The sequence below is a fragment of the Branchiostoma floridae genome, chromosome 7 (genome assembly GCF_000003815.2).
Source record: "Branchiostoma floridae strain S238N-H82 chromosome 7, Bfl_VNyyK, whole genome shotgun sequence".
Lineage (NCBI taxonomy): Eukaryota > Metazoa > Chordata > Leptocardii > Amphioxiformes > Branchiostomatidae > Branchiostoma > Branchiostoma floridae.
In genome coordinates, this window is record NC_049985.1 from 8,279,967 (window position 1) to 8,300,475 (window position 20,509).

Below are 20,509 nucleotides of genomic sequence, written 5' to 3' on the forward strand. Positions count from 1 at the left end.
ACATCACAGAACATGGCTTCGTAGATCTGAAACCAATATTACCTTTACGATTCTCCACTGAATGTAGCATCAAAAGTTACCGTCATGTCGTTACATACCAGTTGGTTTCCAGCGATCCTCTTGATAGAACACAAACATCAAAAGGCTTTAGAGCTTTATCTGCGTTATGAAAGTCCATCTTATGCTGATCATCAATGGTTTGATTTGCAGATCACCAAAGGCAACGTTTCTTTTTAAGATCTCTTTAAACTCCCGTCTTATCGCCAAGACTTCATCATGTAAAGTACATAGTGGCTTCTCGGTAGCCAGTTGATCTTAACTATATTTGCACCGTTTATGTATTTGATTAAAAAAAACAATATCATAGCAAGGAACAATATCATAGCAAGGAGGTTCAAGTCCGTTGAAAAGCAACTGACTACAATAGTCGACGTGCTACTGATACCTCCACCGTATCATAGGAACGGGTGACGTCACGAAATTGAATGCTAGTACATTGTATATGTCATGCGGGAGCGAAAACACCGTCGCCATCTTTGTTTTTCACCTGTAGTTCGCCCTGGGGGTTCGTCGAGGGAAACTCTTATTTTTTTTGTTACAGGAGCGCCGCTATGGTGAGCATCACGAGTTTCGTTATTTACTAACATAACTCCAAACCTGACCGCTCGTTCAAAGGGACAAAAAAGGCGGCAATGCGTTACTTTTATCAAGATTATCAGATGTGACGCAATAAACAGGGGCTGCAGCCAGCAGGTACCCTTGTTGCCAGATAATACCATAAACGTGACCATATGGCAGGTGTGTAACATAGAACTAATATGACCAAGATGACAATAGAAATTCGAAGAACATTGTCGCTACACCTGTAGGCACGCATGTACTAGGTAGCACCATATGTAGCCTTGATCGATCCATGAGGACATTCAAACTTTGGAGCTATCTGTACACCTGTAGATGAAGAGTGAGGTAAATGTGTACACTTGAGTGAACTTGTGTAAACAATGTGTTAAAGTCCGGCCTTTGTCAAGTGTTATTTTCAACTCTTCTAAAGCCTTATACAAGTATTCGGAATGTGTTAGATCGCCTTGAGTCAAAATATCTTACTACATGCAACTACAAAGTCTAATGTAGATAGAGCTTAAGATACATGGTTCTTCAGTTATATTCCACACATTGTCTCTCTGTCATTGTTATATTTTTATCAAGTATTAAACTTTTAACGAGATGTAATCATGCTTTTTTGTGTGTGAAGTGTAATCTATTTTACTATGGATTTTATGCAATGTAATCTGTTTGCACATTTTATGTGGCATTTAACATGCCATATGCCAAGACAAGGATCAACAAAGCTGAATCCCTTGCTTCTTCTCCCACCAGTGACGGACCACCATGTCGTACAGCGGCTCGTGTGTGCTGGGTCTGGGCTGGACTCTCATCGTGCTGGGCTCCCTCAGCGTCATCCTGGGGATCTCTGCCACCGCTGCGTTCGTCCCGGATAATCCATACTTCACCTTCCATAAGATCGGCGCGCCGATATGGAGCGGAATTCTCGTGAGTAACTGACTGAACTTTGTTGTCCGGCAATTGTGCAGGGCACAACGTACAATTGTGCAGGGCACAACGTATGGTTTACTTACTTATCCTCTCCATCCCATGTGGGACATAAGGCTGTGATAAGTTTCCTCCACTGGGGTCTGTTCAGTGCTAGGGGCTGAGCAGCATCCCAGGGGATCCCAATGGCCGCTAGGTCTTTAGCCACAGTACGTCTCCATGTAGTTTTAGGACGTCCCCGTTTTCAACGTATGGCAGTAACGTTAACTACTAAACTAGTAGATACAGATACAGTACAACAAAATTTCATCAATAACATAATAATGGTTACAGGACAGTTATGTATGAGTGATCTGGTCTCGCATTTGGAATAATGAGTGGATTTATGTATGCTACACCCCTGTCTATGTACACTCCAACTGATACTAGATTTACTTGACACGACTTACAACATACAAATCAGGAGGAAGTCGTTACATAATGATTAGATATAAACCTGGCAATGGGCAGGAACAAACGAAGTGATCTAATACGCACGTAAACGTCAGTTTCTACACACAGCAGTAAATGTTCTTCTCACTGATCCAGTCATGTTGAAGTGTATGAGTGACAACCATACAGTATCAATCAATCAATCAATCAATCAAATGGTTTATTTGTCAGAACGGCGTGGCAGCCAAAGGCTGAATTGTGCCCTCTTTACAAAACAAAAGATGTATTACAATACACCATCTCGTGCGTCACATATTGTTACACAACATCATACATTTAAAACAATTTTAAAAGCATTCACACGTATAGCATTAAAATAATGTATCGGCGTTAAAATTATCTCATAGGTTAAAATCTAATATCGTCTAGATCACTTCATGGAATTGAGAATGCGCAGCAATGATGGGACTGGGCTATTGGAAAATGCATACAGTACTTCGACATTGCATTCTGGTTGCAGTCATGACTTGTTATTTTCCTACAGGTCATCATTACTGGCATTGTCGGGGTGTTCAGTGGCAAAAGTCCTACAAACAAAGGCTTGGTAAGTAATTATAAGCAAAAATGTATGAATCGGTATGTCAATACGGAATATAAAGCTATACCATACATCTTATACCTTATGTATCTTAGCTAGATGGAAAACAATGAGAACGACCCAGGGTTCAGTATGTAGGCCTTCTACATTGAACTTACACGAAGATCAAAAACAATAAAATAATCACTTTAGTGGTAACCTTGGACAATCTAGAACTATCTTTCCTTCAAATCGCCGAGATTCCCAAGTTGGTTTAATTTGGAACTTGCGTTAATGGTTATTTCTCACAGTGTTACTTTTGATTTTATTTGATGTTGGTATATTATATATGTCGGAGTTTTTCTCTCCTGGGCACATTGGAAATAGCCAGCATAGGTTAGGTGACATTTCCACCTGGTTAAACATACAAACAGAGAAACAAACAAAGAAACAAATAAACACCCGAATGAAGCTCTCTCAATGTTGAATGTGTATTTTCTTTTCTTTTTTTTCGAAGATGGCGGCGTTCTTACCACTCAGTATCTTCGTGATCCTGGTGTGTTTTGCCTGTTGGGCCGTGTCCGCCGCCGGGATAGCCGTGGATGGGATCTCGTGCGTGGACTGCGCCGCCATGCGGGCTCTCCACGGCGTCAACCTGCTGCTGGGCTTCACGGAGATGGTTCTGGGCTTCGTCACCTCCATCATGAGTTGCGTCGGCATGTGCTCTTCTAACAACGTTCAGCCGGTACGTGCGGCACTAAGCTTTTCGTGTTTAAACGGTTTAATCATGGTTGACAATACCCTGAGAACGAGACCTACACCCCGAAAGTTGGTAGTATATGGAATATTAATGACCTGGGTTATGGGGGAAATGGAGCCTTCTGATTGGTCAATATCGTCTGGCTATATGATAATACATTTTGATTCATTTGCGAATTCATACCCGTAGGTTAGTTACAAGGGCACAAACAGTGAAAATGGTAACGTGTCTATTCTATACATCTATCTGATGGTTCTACATACATTAAGTTTCTATAGAAGCTCAGTCATAACAATCAAGTCATTCAAGAGACTAGTTCAGCTTTCCATGGCAGTTGAGGCATGCGTAACCGAATATCAAAACATCCTAACCGTCAACAGTTTTGTTTTCAGGACCGTAAAGATGAAGTTTAACGGTTTAATTTGTTTCCAGACTGTGATCTACCACACGGCAGCTCCACTTCAGACGGCTGGAGGAATGATCATCATGCAGAACACAGGTAAGGAGACAAACACTCGTTTTTTTAAAACCTGAATTTCTGTTTACCACCCCAATGTTACCCAAATTGCCAATTACAACAGGCATTGCATTCGTGGGAAACGTGATGTCGTTCTCTTGTCCAGTTATCCTCTTTAGAAGATTTTGACAAAACGCCCCTTTAGTTCCAGAGCAACCTGGTAGGGGGCCCAAACATACACCATGTATTCCTTACGTCACAAGCCATCTGCCACCAAAAATCAATAGAATAGCACATCCCGATCAAAAGATTTTTAGAAACGGTCTTTATTGAGTTTTGCTAACAAGTCAAATGTTTCCACAGCCGGAGCCTATGGTGCCTACCCCATGCACACATCCGGGGTGACCTATGTTGGCGGAGGCGTCCAACAACCGGTTGTTTTCCAGCCTCAACCAACGGGACCCCCGCCCGCCTACTCCTATGTCACCGGACCCGTCAACCCTGCCATGGTGGTCCACTCACAGGCACACGTCTGAAGGGCAACCGATCGGGAAATATACTCTCCAAGCAAAATTAGACTCCGACAGTTTTCTGACGTTTTTTAATGCGTTTTTATCGGGCTTTATATTTTGTACCGTTTTCTTTTTAGGTCGTGAGACATAAAGAAGACTGTACAAAATAGAAAGCTCTATAAAAACGAAAAAAAAACGTCCAAAAACATCCGACGCCTATAACCTCTGCTTGGAGAGTACGGGAGACACGTTCCTTTCATCCGATGAGCTTTTAATATATCGCGTGAGAAATGAGATTAAAATCTATGTTTTCAGTGCTGTGTGTGGAGCTATATGTGTATGTATAGTAATAAAATATATCGGAAAGTGATCTTCGGATACACGAAAGGAGTTCGGCAAAGCCATATTTGCAGCTGACTGTATTTGATATAAACTGCGGTTCAGACCGAACGTTGTACATAACTGTTATATCTATGAGTCACGTTTCCCTTCGCCCAGAATTGGTACAAATTGTCCGTGTTCTTACTTAAATTTGCCAATATCATGTCATGTTTTGTGTACACTGCTCACATCTACATGCCGTTTCAAGACACGATCTGATCATCCGGGACTGATTGGACTGTTCTCTAGTTTGTTACATGTATATCGAAATGTCTGTAACGTTATGCCTTTTTGCCATGTTAAGAGATGTAACGTTAACGTTATTACTTGTTTGACTAACTTGTACAAGTAAAATACGTATTATAGATGTATTGTATTACTTGTGTACCTTACATTATATGTATCATTTACAAGAAGTAATGAGGATGCAGCGCTATCTATTTTAACATTTATGATTTGCTTATAACGTTATAACTTCCTTTTCGAATTTAAAAACAATCCTATGACACCTGTTGTGTTGCAATGTAATAAAGAAATTCACACTTTTATCAATGGCATTGTCATCGCTATGATTGATATTTACTGGTGCGTGTTCTTTGAATAATCAAAAGTAACCTTTAACGTTGTAGTCCAATGATGCTTGCGGTATTGCGGGCGTCACCCCCAAACGACGCTACCTAAAAGACATTGCGATACATCTGCTTGGAGACACCGACTAGCGAAATTTATGTGTACTGCAGCACTGATAATACCCACAATGCACCTTCTCCAGTTCCTGCGTTTGCTTGCCTGACGAGTGTCAAAACAGATTTGGCCTTGAAGTATTGAAGTTATCTTTAGTACTACAAGGCGTTTCCAGTGACCAGGTGAGTTTACAACAAGGCACGACGATGTTATAAAAGCTACAGATCTCTCCTCGATCTTCCTTTCAAACACGGTAATTTCTAATCTATGATTCACGGACTGCACTGATATGTCAACGCCCATGTCTCTTGTTCATTTGACCAGAAACCAAAACTCGTCTCCCATTTTTTTTGCCATATCATTATGCACCGCTCAAACAACATTAAACTCTCGGACTGGGACATCATCATCTTCAACAGGCGTAATGATGATATGGTATTATTGGCTTACACGTTCTTATTGTTGCACAAGTCCCGCTTGCCAGGTGACAACTCTATCCCCTCAGATGCCCTCGAGCGGTTACTACACTCAGTCAGGATCTATATGCTTTGATGTATACTGATTCAAATGTATTCCAGTGCTTCCTGTCAATAAGATCAGAGATGGCAGGCTTCACTAGTAGTCCCGTTCAGAGTTCAAAGATAGTTTAATACACATTACACGAACACAAACATGCATGCACTCATTCACACACAGACACACACACTCACACACACACACACACACACACACATGTACAATCAGACACACACATGCGCACAATAACTAAACAAGGTTTACAATGATAAATGTTCCTTACAGTACATGTATCTATTAATAAAACCTTGTACTGGAAATGTTCTTTTCCCTTCCCAATGCTACTCCCCCAATTAGGGGTCTTCAGAAACAGCAGGCCAGGCTACCACCCTTGGGGCACAAGAACGATGGGTAATGCCGATCCCAACATGGCTCGGGTCTGCTTGTTTGTTTGCATGAGAACACTTGCAAGATCCCGCATGGCAGTTTCAACCGCCGACTAGGGCTAGGTACCCGTACAGTGTACAGTGTACCAGTACAAAACCTTTTTTTTTCTTATTGGACCGGTCCGGAAAAACTGGATCTGAAAAAAATCATGGGGACCGGATGTTTGACCTATTAAAAAAATGTACCGACTACTTGATCAGGCATTCACACGTTTTGGCGCTTACCGGTCGAAGAAAATAACAAAAGCGAATTAGAGTAAAGTTTAGAGTCATTTCCAAGGTTTACAGTCAATCGTACAGAGGCAGTTAGCCTTGTAGGATTTTAAAACACCAGTGTGAGTCGAATACTTCACAAAACGGATTTCTTTGTAGTGAAATGGATTATTGTCATGAGCACAAGTCTTCACATGAATAAGGTCCAGGTTCAGGTCTTTTTCTGTACCGGTACCATCAAAAGAAGTTCCATTTTCTCCCTGATGCAACATTTCCCTTTGACAGGACTGGCTGTTATTATACACACATGTCACACACACAGAAAGGCATGATCTTTATCTTGGAAGGGGGGGGGGGGCTCCAATTTAGTCTTGCCATCAAGGGACCAGCTGATCCTATAAACAGCATGCATGTCAGTGGAACCATGGCCAGACAAGAAGTGGGTTCTAATGGGCGTAAAAGTACTTAGGCTTTTTTTTTCAACATCAATTATTGAAAGATGGGGCTCATCAGCAGCAGCAGCCTGTTTGCAGCATGTCAGTAGCTGCATGTACTGATGAAAGCTGTCAGTGTTCTCCATTAACTGTTGTCTGTTCCTTGTCAATGTCATGTAATGTACCAATCAGCGGTTGTGTATCTCGTACATTTCTATCCTACAGCCTAGGCTGAGAGTCACACAGCAGGAGAATCAATCAGCTGATGAGTCTGCGAGATCTAACTCTAATTGCATGTATCATTTTCTAATTGTAACGTTATAGTAGTATCTCCCCAAAATTTGTGAGATTGGACAATGTTTGCAAGTCCCTGATGCAGTAGATTGTCTCTGGCAATTATTTTCAAAATTCAGCAGTCTTCTGGTGATCAGTAAATCTAACGTTACACCCAAAGATCGTTGACTGTATGACAGAGGTCTAATGCTGACTTACAATTAACCTGATTTTATCCTGCTTATAGCAGCCTGCCCAACATCTGCCGGCCTCTGTGGGGAGGGGCCAGTTGCAGTTTGTGTCACACAAACTAACTTACAGTGTACAATGACATTTTCCTTCCTATCCAGCCATGTGCTGCAGTGAGGGAGGCTGTTGTGGAGGCAGCTGTAAGTACAAGGGGACCTGTATCCGCAACCTCGGCTGGGCCCTGATTGTTCTGGCCGTCATTGGCGTCATCCTGGCAGCGATAGCTGACGGGGTGTATGCAGGATACCCGTTTGCCGTTGTGCACCACATCAGTGCTCCCATATGGGGAGGAGCCTTTGTAAGTCTGCCTGCCTTTTCTTTGATGCATTAAAGCATAAAAGTAGCCTTCTTCACAAATTTCTGGAGCATTTATTATTGGGAGAACACTCATTAGGGATTTTCAACATGGCTAAAGGTTGACTCACTGCCTGGAAAGGGTGCGGCAAAACTCCCTTTCCCAGCATAGAGAACCTTACTAGTAGTTCATGTTGAAATTCGTCTACATACAATACATCTGCTCCAGATATCTATGAAGAAGGCTAGCATAAAAGTGACTGGAACTACATAAGTACGGTCACACCTCTACATAGGGAAAATCTGACCCATGTGAGCACTTTTTGATGGTCCCTTATTCGATTTTTCCCATCGACACAAGTTTTATTTAATTTCAAGAATTCTGTTTATAGTGACCACTTGCCCACATAGACCAGATTTTATCAGTCCCCTAAGGTCTTTTGGGGAAGTTTTGATTGTACAGTACATGGAAATGCCTGCATATGTAACATTGCATATGCCTACATGCACCTTAACATATTCAGTATTGCTCACACAAACCCAAACTACTTATTACCTTTGACTACAGTCATTTTTTATAATCTTCCAATTTGGACTTTAAAAAAAATTGTTTTGGTTGAATCAAATGCCACCATATACTCCTCAAGTTTCTCTACATTTAACTGAATGTTACTCATGATCCCATGTGTTACAGATTATAGTTGCTGGAGGATTGGCTGTCTGTGGAGGAAAGAGTCCTGAAAATGCCTGTCTGGTGAGGTGTTCCATGCTCTACTTAACTTTCTCACTGAGGAGAGTGTCAATGAAGTTTAACAGATGAACACCCTATATGCAGCCCTATGTTTGTTTTTTCAAAATACTTATTTTTGTCAGACCCAGCCTGCAGGTTCACCTTGATTACTCTCATGAATCCACCAAATAAAATTATAATACTGCCACATGAGAAAAAATACAATTCAAAGTTATTTAAAGGTATGTTCCAATGAAGCATCCGGTAATCCTGAGATATATAAATCTGCAGATATTTAGGTGTACATTTTTTTGGATGTGACAGTATTATCATAATGGCAAAGGGTTGAGTCATGTGAGAGTTGATGGTACCTAGCAGTTTCAGCTGAATATTTCTTGTCCTTAAAGAATCTCAGTCAGTGCATCTTTACCCTTTTTTCAATTCATGGAAACACATAGATATTAACTGTTGTGAAAGTTTAAAGTCTAGAAATTTCTAACATGTTTTTCTTTCCCCTGTCCTCACCTTACAGAGAATATCACTTCTAGTGATGAGCATCTTTGCCATCATGTTTGCCATTGTGATTTGGATCATCGCAGCCATAGGACTAGGCGTCGATGGGACTCAGTGTGATTGGTTTGTGGAGGGACCATGTAAGGGAGACAACAATTGGGATTGGAATTGTGGTTGGTGGTCTGACTACTGGTAAGTACTTGCACTTGTTAAAAATTTCTAACATGTTTTTTCTCTCCCCAGAGGATAGCACTACTGGTGATGAGCATCATTGGCATCATGTTTGCCTTTGTGATTTGGATCATCGCAGCCATAGGGCTAATAGCTGATGGAAACCAGTGTGAATGGTTTAAACTGGGACCTTGTGAAAGTTACGAATCTCACAATGATAACTGTGGTTGGTGGTATGATTACTGGTAAGTACTTGCTCAGTGCTCGAAATACCCACTTGTGCACTTGCAATTGCAACCACATTTTGCTTGGCGCAACTAAATTTTAAACCCAGGTTGCACACTGGACAACCTGAAATTTTGCAGTTGAAACACCGCTTTTCCCCCACCTACATGCATAAGCTTTACAGTAGCAAGTTGGGAAGACTATTACTGGAAGAAAAGATAATGGATAAGTAGCTAATTTGAAAAAAGTAATAACTTGGAAGTGGGCAACCTGATGGTGCAACCTGGCTTTTGACTCAGGTTGCCGCCTGGGCAGCAAGGCTGAAAAAAGTATTTTGAGCACTGCTTGTTTAGTGTCCCTTACCATTTCCTGAGTACTGTGCCGTCATGATTATCGCAAACTATTATGTTAGGTATATAGTAAAGTGCTGCCTGGTATTTTGTATGTGTCATGTATGTGAATTGTATGTGAAGAAGTTTGTACTGATGCCTTAGCAGTGTAAATGTGGTATATGTGGCTTAACAGTTTGTGATGTTTTGTAAAGTTTGTGGATGAAAACACCAGTATCCCCCATCAAGGATGCTGACTGTTGTATTTTGGTTCTGTTCTGCAGGTACGATCTGTATCCCAACTGGCGCGATATTGACTGTGGTGGGATAAAGGCCCTCCACGCCCTCCAGCTGCTGCTGGGACTTGCCGAGACAGTTCTGATGTTCATCGTCAGCATCAGGACCTGCTGTGGAACCTGTAGGAACTGCTGTGAAGGCACACAGCAGCCTCCGGTATGTATGCACATGCGCACCGCAGCAGCGCGCGTGGGAGTGTTTGTGTGTGGTCTCAGTCACCACGGTTAGATTTTGATTGTTATTTTTTTTGCATTGGTTTCTACTGTGCATGCAAGTAAGTCTAGCAACACAGTGTGATTTCTAACTTATGACAATGCAAACATTCTTACTGAAAATTTTCTATCTACCAGAAGAAATTGATATCTTACTTTAGGAAAGAAGCCAACAATGATAGGCCAGATGGCATACATTAAGGTAACCCTATCATATATATATACCTCTTCCTGTACGTTTCAGACACATGCCATCGTGTACCAGCCAGGACAGCCCTTACCCCAGCAGGTGCACTCTGGTGTCATCATCATGCAGACAGGTGAGAAACCTTACTCACCAGACTGGGTCTACCCTTTAAGATGTTTTTCTGAGGTCACAAGAATGCATTGGATGCTGGAACTCTTTACCTTCAACACATACATTCCTCATTATTCCTTTTTGTTCTTCTGTAATGTGTGATACACTACATACATCAATTCTCTTCTTTGTCCCCATAGCGCCCGGTGGCCAGCCATATGCAGTACAGCAGCCAGCCTACAACCCACAAGCACAACCTGGGTCGTACCCAATGCAACCGCAGGCTGGGCCGTACCCAACACAACCCCAGCCTGGGTCGTACCCAACCCAACCCCAGCCTGGGTCGTACCCAACCCAACCCCAGCCTGGGACTTATCCAGCTCAACCCCAGGCTGGGGCATACCCTGGAACCCAACCTGGTCCTTACCCAGCCCAACCTGGGTCGTACCCCACGCAGGCAGGGCCCCAACCACCACCTTATAACACGGTTACTGATCAGAAGATTTAAATGATGCATTTTTTCTTTTTTTCCATATGCTTGCTGGGTGTTGCTTTATATTCAATGACAATTTATGTACCAGCTAAGTAGTGCAGACCATTGTGCAAACTTGTAACAGGATTATATGTAGAAAACCGGCTTTGATGTTTCTGTACCCTTTTGGGACAGTAAACATTATGTTTTGCTAAGTACACAAATGCTAATATGTCTCCAGATAGATTGTCATTAATTCTGAAATAACAACAGATAATTGAGCCAATAACTCTTGGCAAATTTTTAGCCATAGGGAGCAGTGTAAATGGAAAAAGACCAGTGAAACAATATTATATTTTTGGCTAGCCAAGAGTGTAAGATATGCGTAATGGAAAGCTTCTTTTAGAAATGTTTCATGTGAAGCAGAGCACCACAGATGGACATCAAGAGTTGTGATAGTTGCAGTGAATGAGTTTCTTCCATCCAGAGATTCAGACACTGAAATGAGTGCTTCCTGTTGATGCTGATTATTAAACATTATTATTCAGTAGATTTATTCAAAAGATTTATGCCTGTTATTAGAGATTAATGCCTGTTAGATAGACTGATCCCACAGCCCATGTGGAGATGCAAAATGAAGCATAAAAATGCAAATATTTGACAGACATGTGTACACTCTCGCATTGGTTGAACCGCTTATTGCCGTTCTGTCATTCATTGAACTGCTAATTGTGATGGACAGTCAGGATCAATGTATTGTATGTAAAGGATATAGTTACCGGTACATGTAATTCAACTTTAAAAGCTGTGTATGTTTCATGCAACCATCACTCAAAATAATTCCTATTCATGCTTCATAATGAGTTGAATACATAGCACTTATGATTGTAGAAGCTGAAATATGCATTGTGCAAATCAGTTGTTGCTAGGAAACTGATTATCATTCCAATAAAAATGTATGTGAACAAAATACGCATTGAATATATCCAAGATAAAAATATCATGTGACAGTGAAAACAAAGGAACAAATACTGAGTAACAAAGTAAAGATCCTCGAAATGTATCTCGCCAGGATCATTTCCCAGTAAGAGATATGGAGTTGTTGTTCCTGTTCACCATGGAGGAACAAATGATATTTGCATTAAATACACATTTCCGGTGCAGGCTGCTCTGGTAATCTGCTAAAATGCTGATGTAACACTTATGACATAACGAAAATCATTTCAAACAATGATTAAATGAAAGATGAGATTAATTGATCAGAAGTTTGAATGGTATCAAGTTACATCAAAGGTGATGAATTATATATTCATGTATCAAGAAATAATATAATATCTGTGTTAACAGTGAATGTTGATAGACTTGAAAGCCATTTTACCAATTCCATGTTTGGTTGAGATATTTGATGTGATAAATTTCAGGATTTCTTTGCAAACTTATGCCTTATCCATTAATGTGGGATTCAATTGTACTGCTTTGGTTGGTTGTAACATATATGGCCCGATATGTCAGCAACATCAAAGATGATTAAATATCGCAACTGGTGTACTGTATATTTACTCCTATATATACTCAGTAGTACCCAGATTATTCCTGATTGCAGACTTCAGATTTTATCGATGGCCCTTCCAGAATCCACATATTAAATATATAGACATTAAGTTGAGGAACAAGTTAGATATTGAAGATGTACATGTATATGGCTTTGCACGCTTTGTTTGATAGTTGTTTTTGGATAATGAAAAGTTACCTGATTACGCCTAGGTATCAAAAGGAAAATACATAAACAAGTACAAAAGTTGACGGCTCGAGTTTCAGTGGGTCAAATGTTTATTCGTTTATGCAGAAAAGAATCAGCATTCGTTTATTCAGAAAAGAATCAGCATCGCAGTTTGTAAGAACAAACTGAATATCACTGATTATGTACAAATTTTCAACATGTCGAGTACAAAATATACGTATATACATCTATTAAACAAATTACAGTACATGTACAAATTTTCAACATGTCGAGTACAAAATATACGTATATACATCTATTAAACAAATTACAGTACATGATGCAGAAGCGCCTATACAAAGTTGTACATTATACTTCACAAGGAACACCGGAGTAAGGACAGGAACGTCCTACGCAGAGTATCAGGACTCGTTGTACAGGCGTATAGCCTGGTGCAAGAACGACCTTCTCAGTCTCGATGTACCGATGACTTATCTCAGCACAAGAAGAGGGAACAGTATCCTTTCACGCACCTGTTCGACACGCCGTAACGGGACTGGAAGTTGCCGTGCACGACGTTCTGAGTGACAAACTTCGCCTTGGTTTGAAGCTGTCATTTGCAAGGCGTCTCCACTGACCAGGTGAGTTTGTTACACGGCAAAACTGCGCATGCTATAAAAATCTTATTATTTCGACTGATCTCCCTTCGGTCTTCCCTTTCAGATACAGCAAGGTTCATGATTCGCGGACTGACAACGCCCATGTCTTCCGTTCCTTGATCACGTCTGAATACAGTGGTCAGAGCTAGTCTGTAATTCCTAATGCGTTGTGACTAATAAAACATGCTTTTTACACTATTTAAACAGTATGAAGGTGTCGTGATAAAGCAAAGGGAACAGGAACAGCAACAGTCATATTGATAATGTGATGTTGGCTATTGAATGTTCCTGTTCCGCAAGTTCCGCCATAGATTATTCCGCAAGTTCCGCATTGCAGTGGGCATGCCCCCGGACCATCTAAGGATCGTCGCGCTTTCGGAACGCTCCACATCCTGAAAATTTGGTCAGCAATATTTCGCTCCGTCAGTATTTTTCTGCCGCTGCCTCTGCTAATTCTTGCTCTCTCGCCCAACATTTTAGAGATTGGCCAATGTTTCCAAGTCCCCAGTGGAGTAGATTTTTAGCATACGATTTTTTTTTTCATTTTGACGATCTTCTGGTGATCATTGAATACCGTTATCTGAAGCTCATTGACTGTGTGGCAGGGTATTACTGCTAACTGACGATGTATGATTGTTACCGTTGCAACATTGTGCTATTTTCTTCCTATCCAGCCATGTGCTGCAGTGAAGAAGGCTGCTGTGGGAACTGTAAGTACGAGGGGACCTGTATCCGCAACCTCGGCTGGGCCCTGGTTGTTCTGGGCGTCATTGGCGCCATCCTGGCAGTGATTGCTGATGGGGTGTACCCGTTTGCTGTTGTCCACTTCATCAGCGCTCCCATATGGGGAGGAGTCTTTGTAAGTTTTTGACTATCTTTTCTTTACTGCATAGGAAGTAGTAGCCTTCTTCACAGACTTGTTGGTTACATAAAAGCGAACGTTGATTTAAACACATTCCGTACAATATTCCATTAAAATCTACATAATATAATACAATGAATATACACACCATACGTAGACGACATAAGCTAATGATCGTGTAACATAGTGAGTACTGATTAGGGTTATATAGAGAACTGTCCCCAAGAGAGGTCCAGGCTTTGGTTTCAAATGACGACAGAGAAGGAGCTATGTGTATGAGTATGTGCGCCAGGTGGAAAGGAATTCCACAGTTGCATGGCTCTGTGGAATTGATATATATCATTGTTCAACACAAGCCCAAACCACTTACCTTCCACTCAGTCATTTTACAACCTTTACATTTGTACCTTTGGTTGAAGCAAATGCCACCATATTTTCCTTAGAGTTTCTCTACTACTGTAGTATTGTTACCAGTAAATAAACTGTTACTAATGGTTCCATGTGATGTTTTACAGATTATAGTAGCTGGAGGCTTGGCTGTCTGTGGAGGGAACAGTCCTGAAAATGCCTGTCTGGTGAGATGTTCCATGTTCTACTTACCTTTCTCATTTAGGAGAGAGTTGGTGGCGTTGATTGATAGAACAAGCTATCCAACTGAAGTCCTAGAAAGGTGCTAGAGCTGTGCATATATTAAGAGTCGGGGGAGGGGGTGTTCTGTTCTTGAAAAGAAATTTATAACATCTTTCCCCCTTTCACCTAACAGAGGATAGCCCTACTGGTGATGAGCATCTTTGGCATCAACTTTGCCTTTGTGATTTGGATCGTCGCCATCATAGGACTAACCGTCGATGGACCCAACTGTGAATGGTTTGTGATGGAACTACGTATCAGAAATAACACTTATGGTTACGGTCATAACTGCGTTTGGTGGCCTGATTACTGGCGAGTGATAAGTAATTAATGAGTAAAAATGAGTATACTCATCATTACTCAATTACTTATTACTGTCACATCGTAATTATTGCAAAATAATTGACTGTTTAATATTCCCACTCCCCCAAAAAAAGTGGCAGAAACATCAAGAATGTTGACGATTTGACTGTTGTAGTTGGTTATGTAGCGATAGAAACGTCTTGTCATAACGTTATATCATCAAAACATGTAAAGATGTTTGCGCACTGGGTTGGTCACACTTTAGGTCCAATGATTCTTGTTGATTCTGTAACTGTGGACCACGTGTTGCAGGTCCATTCTCGATCCCAACTGGCGCAGTGTTGACTGTGGTGGGATATATGCACTCCATGGCCTCCAGCTGCTGCTGGGACTGACCGAGACAGTTCTGATGTTCATAGTCAGCATCAGGGCCTGCTGTGGAACCTGTTGTAAGAACTGCTGTGACGGCACACAACAGCCTCCGGTAGGCAGCGTCTCTCGCCCTCTCTCTGTCTCTGTCTCTCTTTCTGTCTCTCCCTCTCCCTCTCTCCCCCCTCTCTCTCGCTCCCCTCTCTCTCTGTGCTTGTATGTGTTTGGATTTTGTGTGGGTCTGTGTGTGCGAGTGTCTGTCGTGTTTCTGTGTGCACGTGTATGTGTGTGTAGGGCAGATGGCATACATTAACTTCACTCCCTTCAGTATATATATATGTTACCTTCTTCTTGTACATTTCAGACACATGCCCACGTTTACCAGCCAGGGCAACCCTTACCACAACAGGGGTACTCTGGGGACATCCTCGTGCAGACAGGTGAGGCACCTTACTCAAGATAACCCCGGGGCTACTCCTAAATGTATTTTTCTGCGGCCACAATACTATCAAGTTTGTTGCTGTGTATTTTATAGTGTAATGTATGATTATAGTATTCACCAGAATTGCCCTGATATTATTAAAGTTGATTTTCATCCGGGCATGATCCTTTGATTACTGCAAAAAAAACACAAGTAACGATGAGCACTGAATGTATTGCATGCAACTGTTCGACCTCGACACATACAGTCATGGTCACTTTTCATATTTCTATAATGTTTTCCTGTGCAGTATATATAGTACATAAAAATAATAATATGATACGAGTGCATCATTTTTCTCTTCTTTGTCTCCTTTAGTGCCTGGTGCTCCTCCTGGCCAGCCGTATGCAGGACAGCAGCCAGGCTACAACCCACAAGCACAACCTGGGCCGTACCCAACCCAGCCCCAGCCTGGGTCGTACCCAACACAACCCCAGCCTGGGGCGTACCCAACACAACCCCAGCCTGGGGCGTACCCAACACAAGGGATGCCCCAACCCACTGTGTCAGAACCTCCACCTTATAACATGGGTGCAGAGCAGAAGATTTGAATGCATTTTTGCTGTTTTTTCATATGCCCACCAAGTTTAGCTTCATACTCAATGGCACTGATTTTATGTATCAGCTAAGGATGCTTGACGCATACAAGAATATATGTGGAAAACCTACTTTGATGTTATGCTACCCTTTTGGAAAGGTAAACATTAATTTTACTGATATACTACGGACCCACACATGAATTCTGAAATAAGCATGGATTAAACAAATATATCTTTTGGTGAATGTTTCTACCCTAGGAGTATGAGATACGCCTAATGGAAAGCTGCTATTAAATGTTTTATGTGTATCAGAGAACCAAGGGCATGATGTGATCATTGCAGCCGTACAAGGAGTCTAGAAGAGTCATAATCAAAATTCATGAAGTCCGCAATCATGTTGATTATATGGGCACTATATACGGAAGTACATGTATGATATGTAGCACACCAGTTACGTCATGTAATATTCTTTGTTGCTGCTATATCCAACATGTGTACTACTGTTGTTGTGAACAATCAATGGAATAAATTGAAATCCACATTAATGGATAAAGTATACAATGGAAGCCTCAAATCTATGTAATTGAATACCAATTACATAAGCATTCAGCATTCAAGAAAAAATGTTTCAATGCATTAACCTATTGAATTAAGAGACATGTATGATCATGAGCTGATAAACTAACACACCAGTGTCACGATTATGGAGCAGTGTGAAGTCAAATGCATTCAAGTTGGAAATATCATTTTATTTTCAGGTCCTGTACATTGGCGCGTAACGTTACCTATTCCGTTTTCGGAACAGTATAATTACTTTCCACTGTTACTTAACGTTATGTTATACACGGACGAATAACCCCACCTATTGGACGATGTTTTGCAGTCGTTGATAAAAATATCTGCCAAGCTAAAAACTCAACCTGAACGATGACAAGTTGTTAGACTTGGACTTTACTTTACAAGACGGACGGAAATTGCTATGTCATTGGCAAGGAGAAATCTGCCTAGCATGTATATCCAATTCGGACCAACATGCTAAGCTACTATTTCCGGAGACTCCAGGGATGTTTTTGCATAGAGGTCGTGTCACTCGTGTGTAGTTTCGATCATTCAATTTCTCGGCACCACAAGTTTTCACATCCATATAAAGAACAGGTTTGGCACAGGAGTCAAAGGTTCTCAGAAGGCTATCGGGTGAAACTGTAGCCTGGAGCCCAGCCTTGTTCGCTTTTGTCCGCTCCCGAAGGCAGGGTAGCAAAACTGAGGACTGAGTTGGACATTTGAAGCTTTGCGCGCTTTGTTTGACAGTTGTTGTTTTGGGCTAAAGAAAGGCTACCTGAAACCACAGCACAAAGGCTCAGATGGATCGAGTTTCATTGCAGATGCCATAGAGGTCAAATCTACCGATAACTCATCTCTGCACAACAACAGGGAACAGTGTGTATCCTCAGACCGTGACACCGGCACGGTTTGTGTAGTCCTGAAGGAGCTGAAAGTTGCCGTGCAAGACGCTCTGACTGACAAACTTGACCTTGGTTTGAAACTGTCACTTGCAAGGCGTTTCCACTGACCAGGTGAGTCTGTTACAAGACAGGAGGGTACCATAACAACTTGTTATTTCGACTGATCTCCCGTCGGTCTTCTCTTTCACTTTCATATTCTGCAAGGTTCATGGTTTACGGACTGACACCGCCCATGCCTTCGGTTACTTGATCACGTCCTAGATCCGTAAGTTACGCTTTTCGGTGACCTCTCTACTCCCTGAGTTTTTGATTGGATGTTTACTAAATCAATTGTATTCCAGTACTTCCTGTCAATAATATGCATCATAGATTGTGTGAATACATACAAATAAGGGCAATCAGAGATGGCATGTTTGACTCACATGCAGGTTACTGACACAGGTGATCAATAGTTACAGCCAAAGCTCACTGACTATGTGGCAGACGTAATGATGGTTTACAATGTATGGTTGTAACCGCTGCAGTCAGATGTACATTATGTTATTTCCATCTACCCAGCCATGTGCTGCAGTGAGTTCGGCAGTTGTGGAGGCAGCTATAAGTACAACCTCGGCTGGGCCCTGATTGTTCTGGGCGTCGTTGGCTTCATCCTGGCAGTGATAGCTGATGGGGTGTATGCAGGATACCCATTTGCTGGTGTCCATCACATCAGCGCTCCCATATGGGGAGGTATCTTTGTAAGTATGACTGCCTTTTCTTTGCTACAGAAAGAGTGACTGAAACTACGTGGAACGTTACGGTCAAATCTGTACAAGTAGCCATCTCTACATACATGAACAAATTCTGACCAATGGGACCGTTATACATGTATATATTTCCCATTGACACAATCATTGACAATCGTGTCTATAGCGACCACCTGTCCACATAGGCAAGAATCTATGGGTCTCATGAGACAGGGCAGGCTTACATGCCTACATATTGCATATGCCTGCATGCTGCCATGCAAATATGCACATGTACAGTTGCATGTATATTACTGGTGATCCCATGTGATGTTTTACAGATTATAGTTGCTGGAGGCTTGGCTGTCCGTGGAGAGAAGAGTCCTGATAATGCCTGTCTGGTGAGGTGTTCCATGTTCTACTTAACTCTCTTACAAAATTTAACAGATATAGATAAAGTTTGAGCACGAATTTTTAGGCTGTTTTATCTAAATTACTAGATGCATACAGCAGTAGCAGTTTTACCTGAATGTTTCTTCCCTTCATAATGTTGTCTAGTGTATCTAGTGAAAGTTTAAAGTCTTTGAATTTCTGACATTTTTTCGTTCCCCCCACCACCACCCCTCCCACCATGCAGAGCATAGCACTACTGGTGATGAGCATCTTTGGCATCATCGCTGCCTTTGGGATTTTCGTGATCGCAGCCGCGGGACAAGGCATCGATGGAATCCGGTGTGACCAGTTTGTGTCGGGACCATGTGATCGTGACGGAGGCACCCCTCACGAGATTGACGGCCAGATTATTTACACCCACCGCTGTAGTGATTATTGGTCTGATAACTGGTAAGTGGAAAGGATGTTGACAACTTGATTGTTGCAGTTTGGTTATGTAACGAATCTAACAAAAGAAACTTTCTTTCAGACATTATCAAAACATGTAAAGACGTATGCACATTGGGGTAGGTACACTTTACTTCCAATGATACATGTTGACACTATAACTCTTCTGTTTTGCAGGTACGATCTGTTTCCCGACTGGCGCAGTGTTAATTGTTGGGGAGTCAGGATCCTCCACATCCTCCAGATCCTGCTGGGACTTGCCGAGACAGTTCTGATGTTCATCGTCAGCGTCAGGACCTGCCGCGGAGCATGTAGGAACTGCTGTGACGGCACACAACAACCTCCGGTAGGCAGTGTGTGTCTGTGTGTGCGTGTGTGCGGGTGTGTCTGTCTGTGTGTGTGCGTATTTGTGTGTGTGTGTGTGTGTGTGTATGTGTGTGTGTGTGTGTGTGTGTGTGTGTGTGTGTGTGTGTGTGTGTGTGCGTGTGTCTGTGTGTGTGCGTATCTCTCTCTCTCTCTCTCTCTCTCTCTGTGTGTGTGTGTGTGTGTGTGTTTGTGTGTGTACATGTATGCACATGCGCACGTGGAAGTGTTTGTGTGTGGTGAGATTGTGGAGACACGGGCTTGGCTCAGTTGCCATGGTTGGATTTCAAATGCTATTTTTGCTTCTGGTTGTTTCTTGACAATGTACAAATAATTAATGCATACAAGTAAGGCCAGCAACACAGTGTGATTTCTAACTTTGTTGAAAAACGTTTTACTGAGATGCAAAAATATTTCACTGTCTGTCTATCAGAAGAAAGTGACATTTCGCTTCAGGAAATAAGCTAAAAGCAATGCTATTGCAGACGGCTTACGTTCACTCTGTATGTACTCTCCAAGCAGAGGTCGA

At 41.8% G+C, this 20,509-nt stretch overlaps 4 protein-coding genes across 6 annotated transcripts in view; all 4 read left to right on the top strand.

The window, feature by feature from the left end:
- Positions 1-505: 505 nt before the first annotated feature.
- On the top strand, positions 506-4,313 carry LOC118419420. Its single transcript, XM_035825788.1, has 6 exons — positions 506-614; positions 1,378-1,551; positions 2,528-2,587; positions 3,078-3,392; positions 3,753-3,819; positions 4,141-4,313. The coding sequence occupies exons 2-6, from the start codon at positions 1,390-1,392 to the stop codon at positions 4,311-4,313; spliced, it is 777 nt and encodes a 258-aa protein (XP_035681681.1). The 5' UTR covers positions 506-614; positions 1,378-1,389.
- Positions 4,314-5,394: 1,081 nt separating this feature from the next.
- On the top strand, positions 5,395-12,572 carry LOC118419140 (protein shisa-4-like). Of its 3 annotated transcripts, none has more exons than XM_035825450.1 (8): positions 5,427-5,536; positions 6,228-6,281; positions 7,587-7,783; positions 8,474-8,533; positions 9,266-9,438; positions 10,032-10,200; positions 10,501-10,576; positions 10,755-12,572. In XM_035825450.1, exons 2-8 carry the CDS (start codon positions 6,278-6,280, stop codon positions 11,060-11,062), a joined length of 987 nt encoding a protein of 328 aa, XP_035681343.1. In that variant the 5' UTR covers positions 5,427-5,536; positions 6,228-6,277; the 3' UTR covers positions 11,063-12,572. The 3 variants fall into 3 exon arrangements, with proteins under 3 accessions (XP_035681344.1, XP_035681343.1, XP_035681342.1); XM_035825449.1 differs by lacking the exon at positions 9,266-9,438 and adding an exon at positions 9,042-9,214 and having other exon boundaries at positions 5,430-5,536; XM_035825451.1 differs by lacking the exons at positions 6,228-6,281; positions 9,266-9,438 and adding an exon at positions 9,042-9,214 and having other exon boundaries at positions 5,395-5,536.
- A 1,644-nt stretch (positions 12,573-14,216) lies between these two features.
- Positions 14,217-17,246, top strand: LOC118419142 (calcium-binding protein P-like). The gene is made up of 6 exons (XM_035825453.1): positions 14,217-14,264; positions 14,783-14,842; positions 15,031-15,134; positions 15,513-15,684; positions 15,934-16,009; positions 16,369-17,246. Exons 3-6 carry the CDS (start codon positions 15,049-15,051, stop codon positions 16,599-16,601), a joined length of 567 nt encoding a protein of 188 aa, XP_035681346.1. The 5' UTR covers positions 14,217-14,264; positions 14,783-14,842; positions 15,031-15,048; the 3' UTR covers positions 16,602-17,246.
- Positions 17,247-17,759: 513 nt separating this feature from the next.
- Positions 17,760-20,509, top strand: part of LOC118419141 — a 4,665-nt gene continuing 1,915 nt past the window's right edge. The window contains exons 1-5 of the mRNA XM_035825452.1: positions 17,760-18,163; positions 18,611-18,789; positions 19,119-19,178; positions 19,415-19,620; positions 19,795-19,963. Of these exons, the coding sequence (XP_035681345.1) occupies positions 18,613-18,789; positions 19,119-19,178; positions 19,415-19,620; positions 19,795-19,963 (612 nt within the window). The 5' untranslated portion in view covers positions 17,760-18,163; positions 18,611-18,612. The remainder of the gene's footprint in view (positions 18,164-18,610; positions 18,790-19,118; positions 19,179-19,414; positions 19,621-19,794; positions 19,964-20,509) is intronic.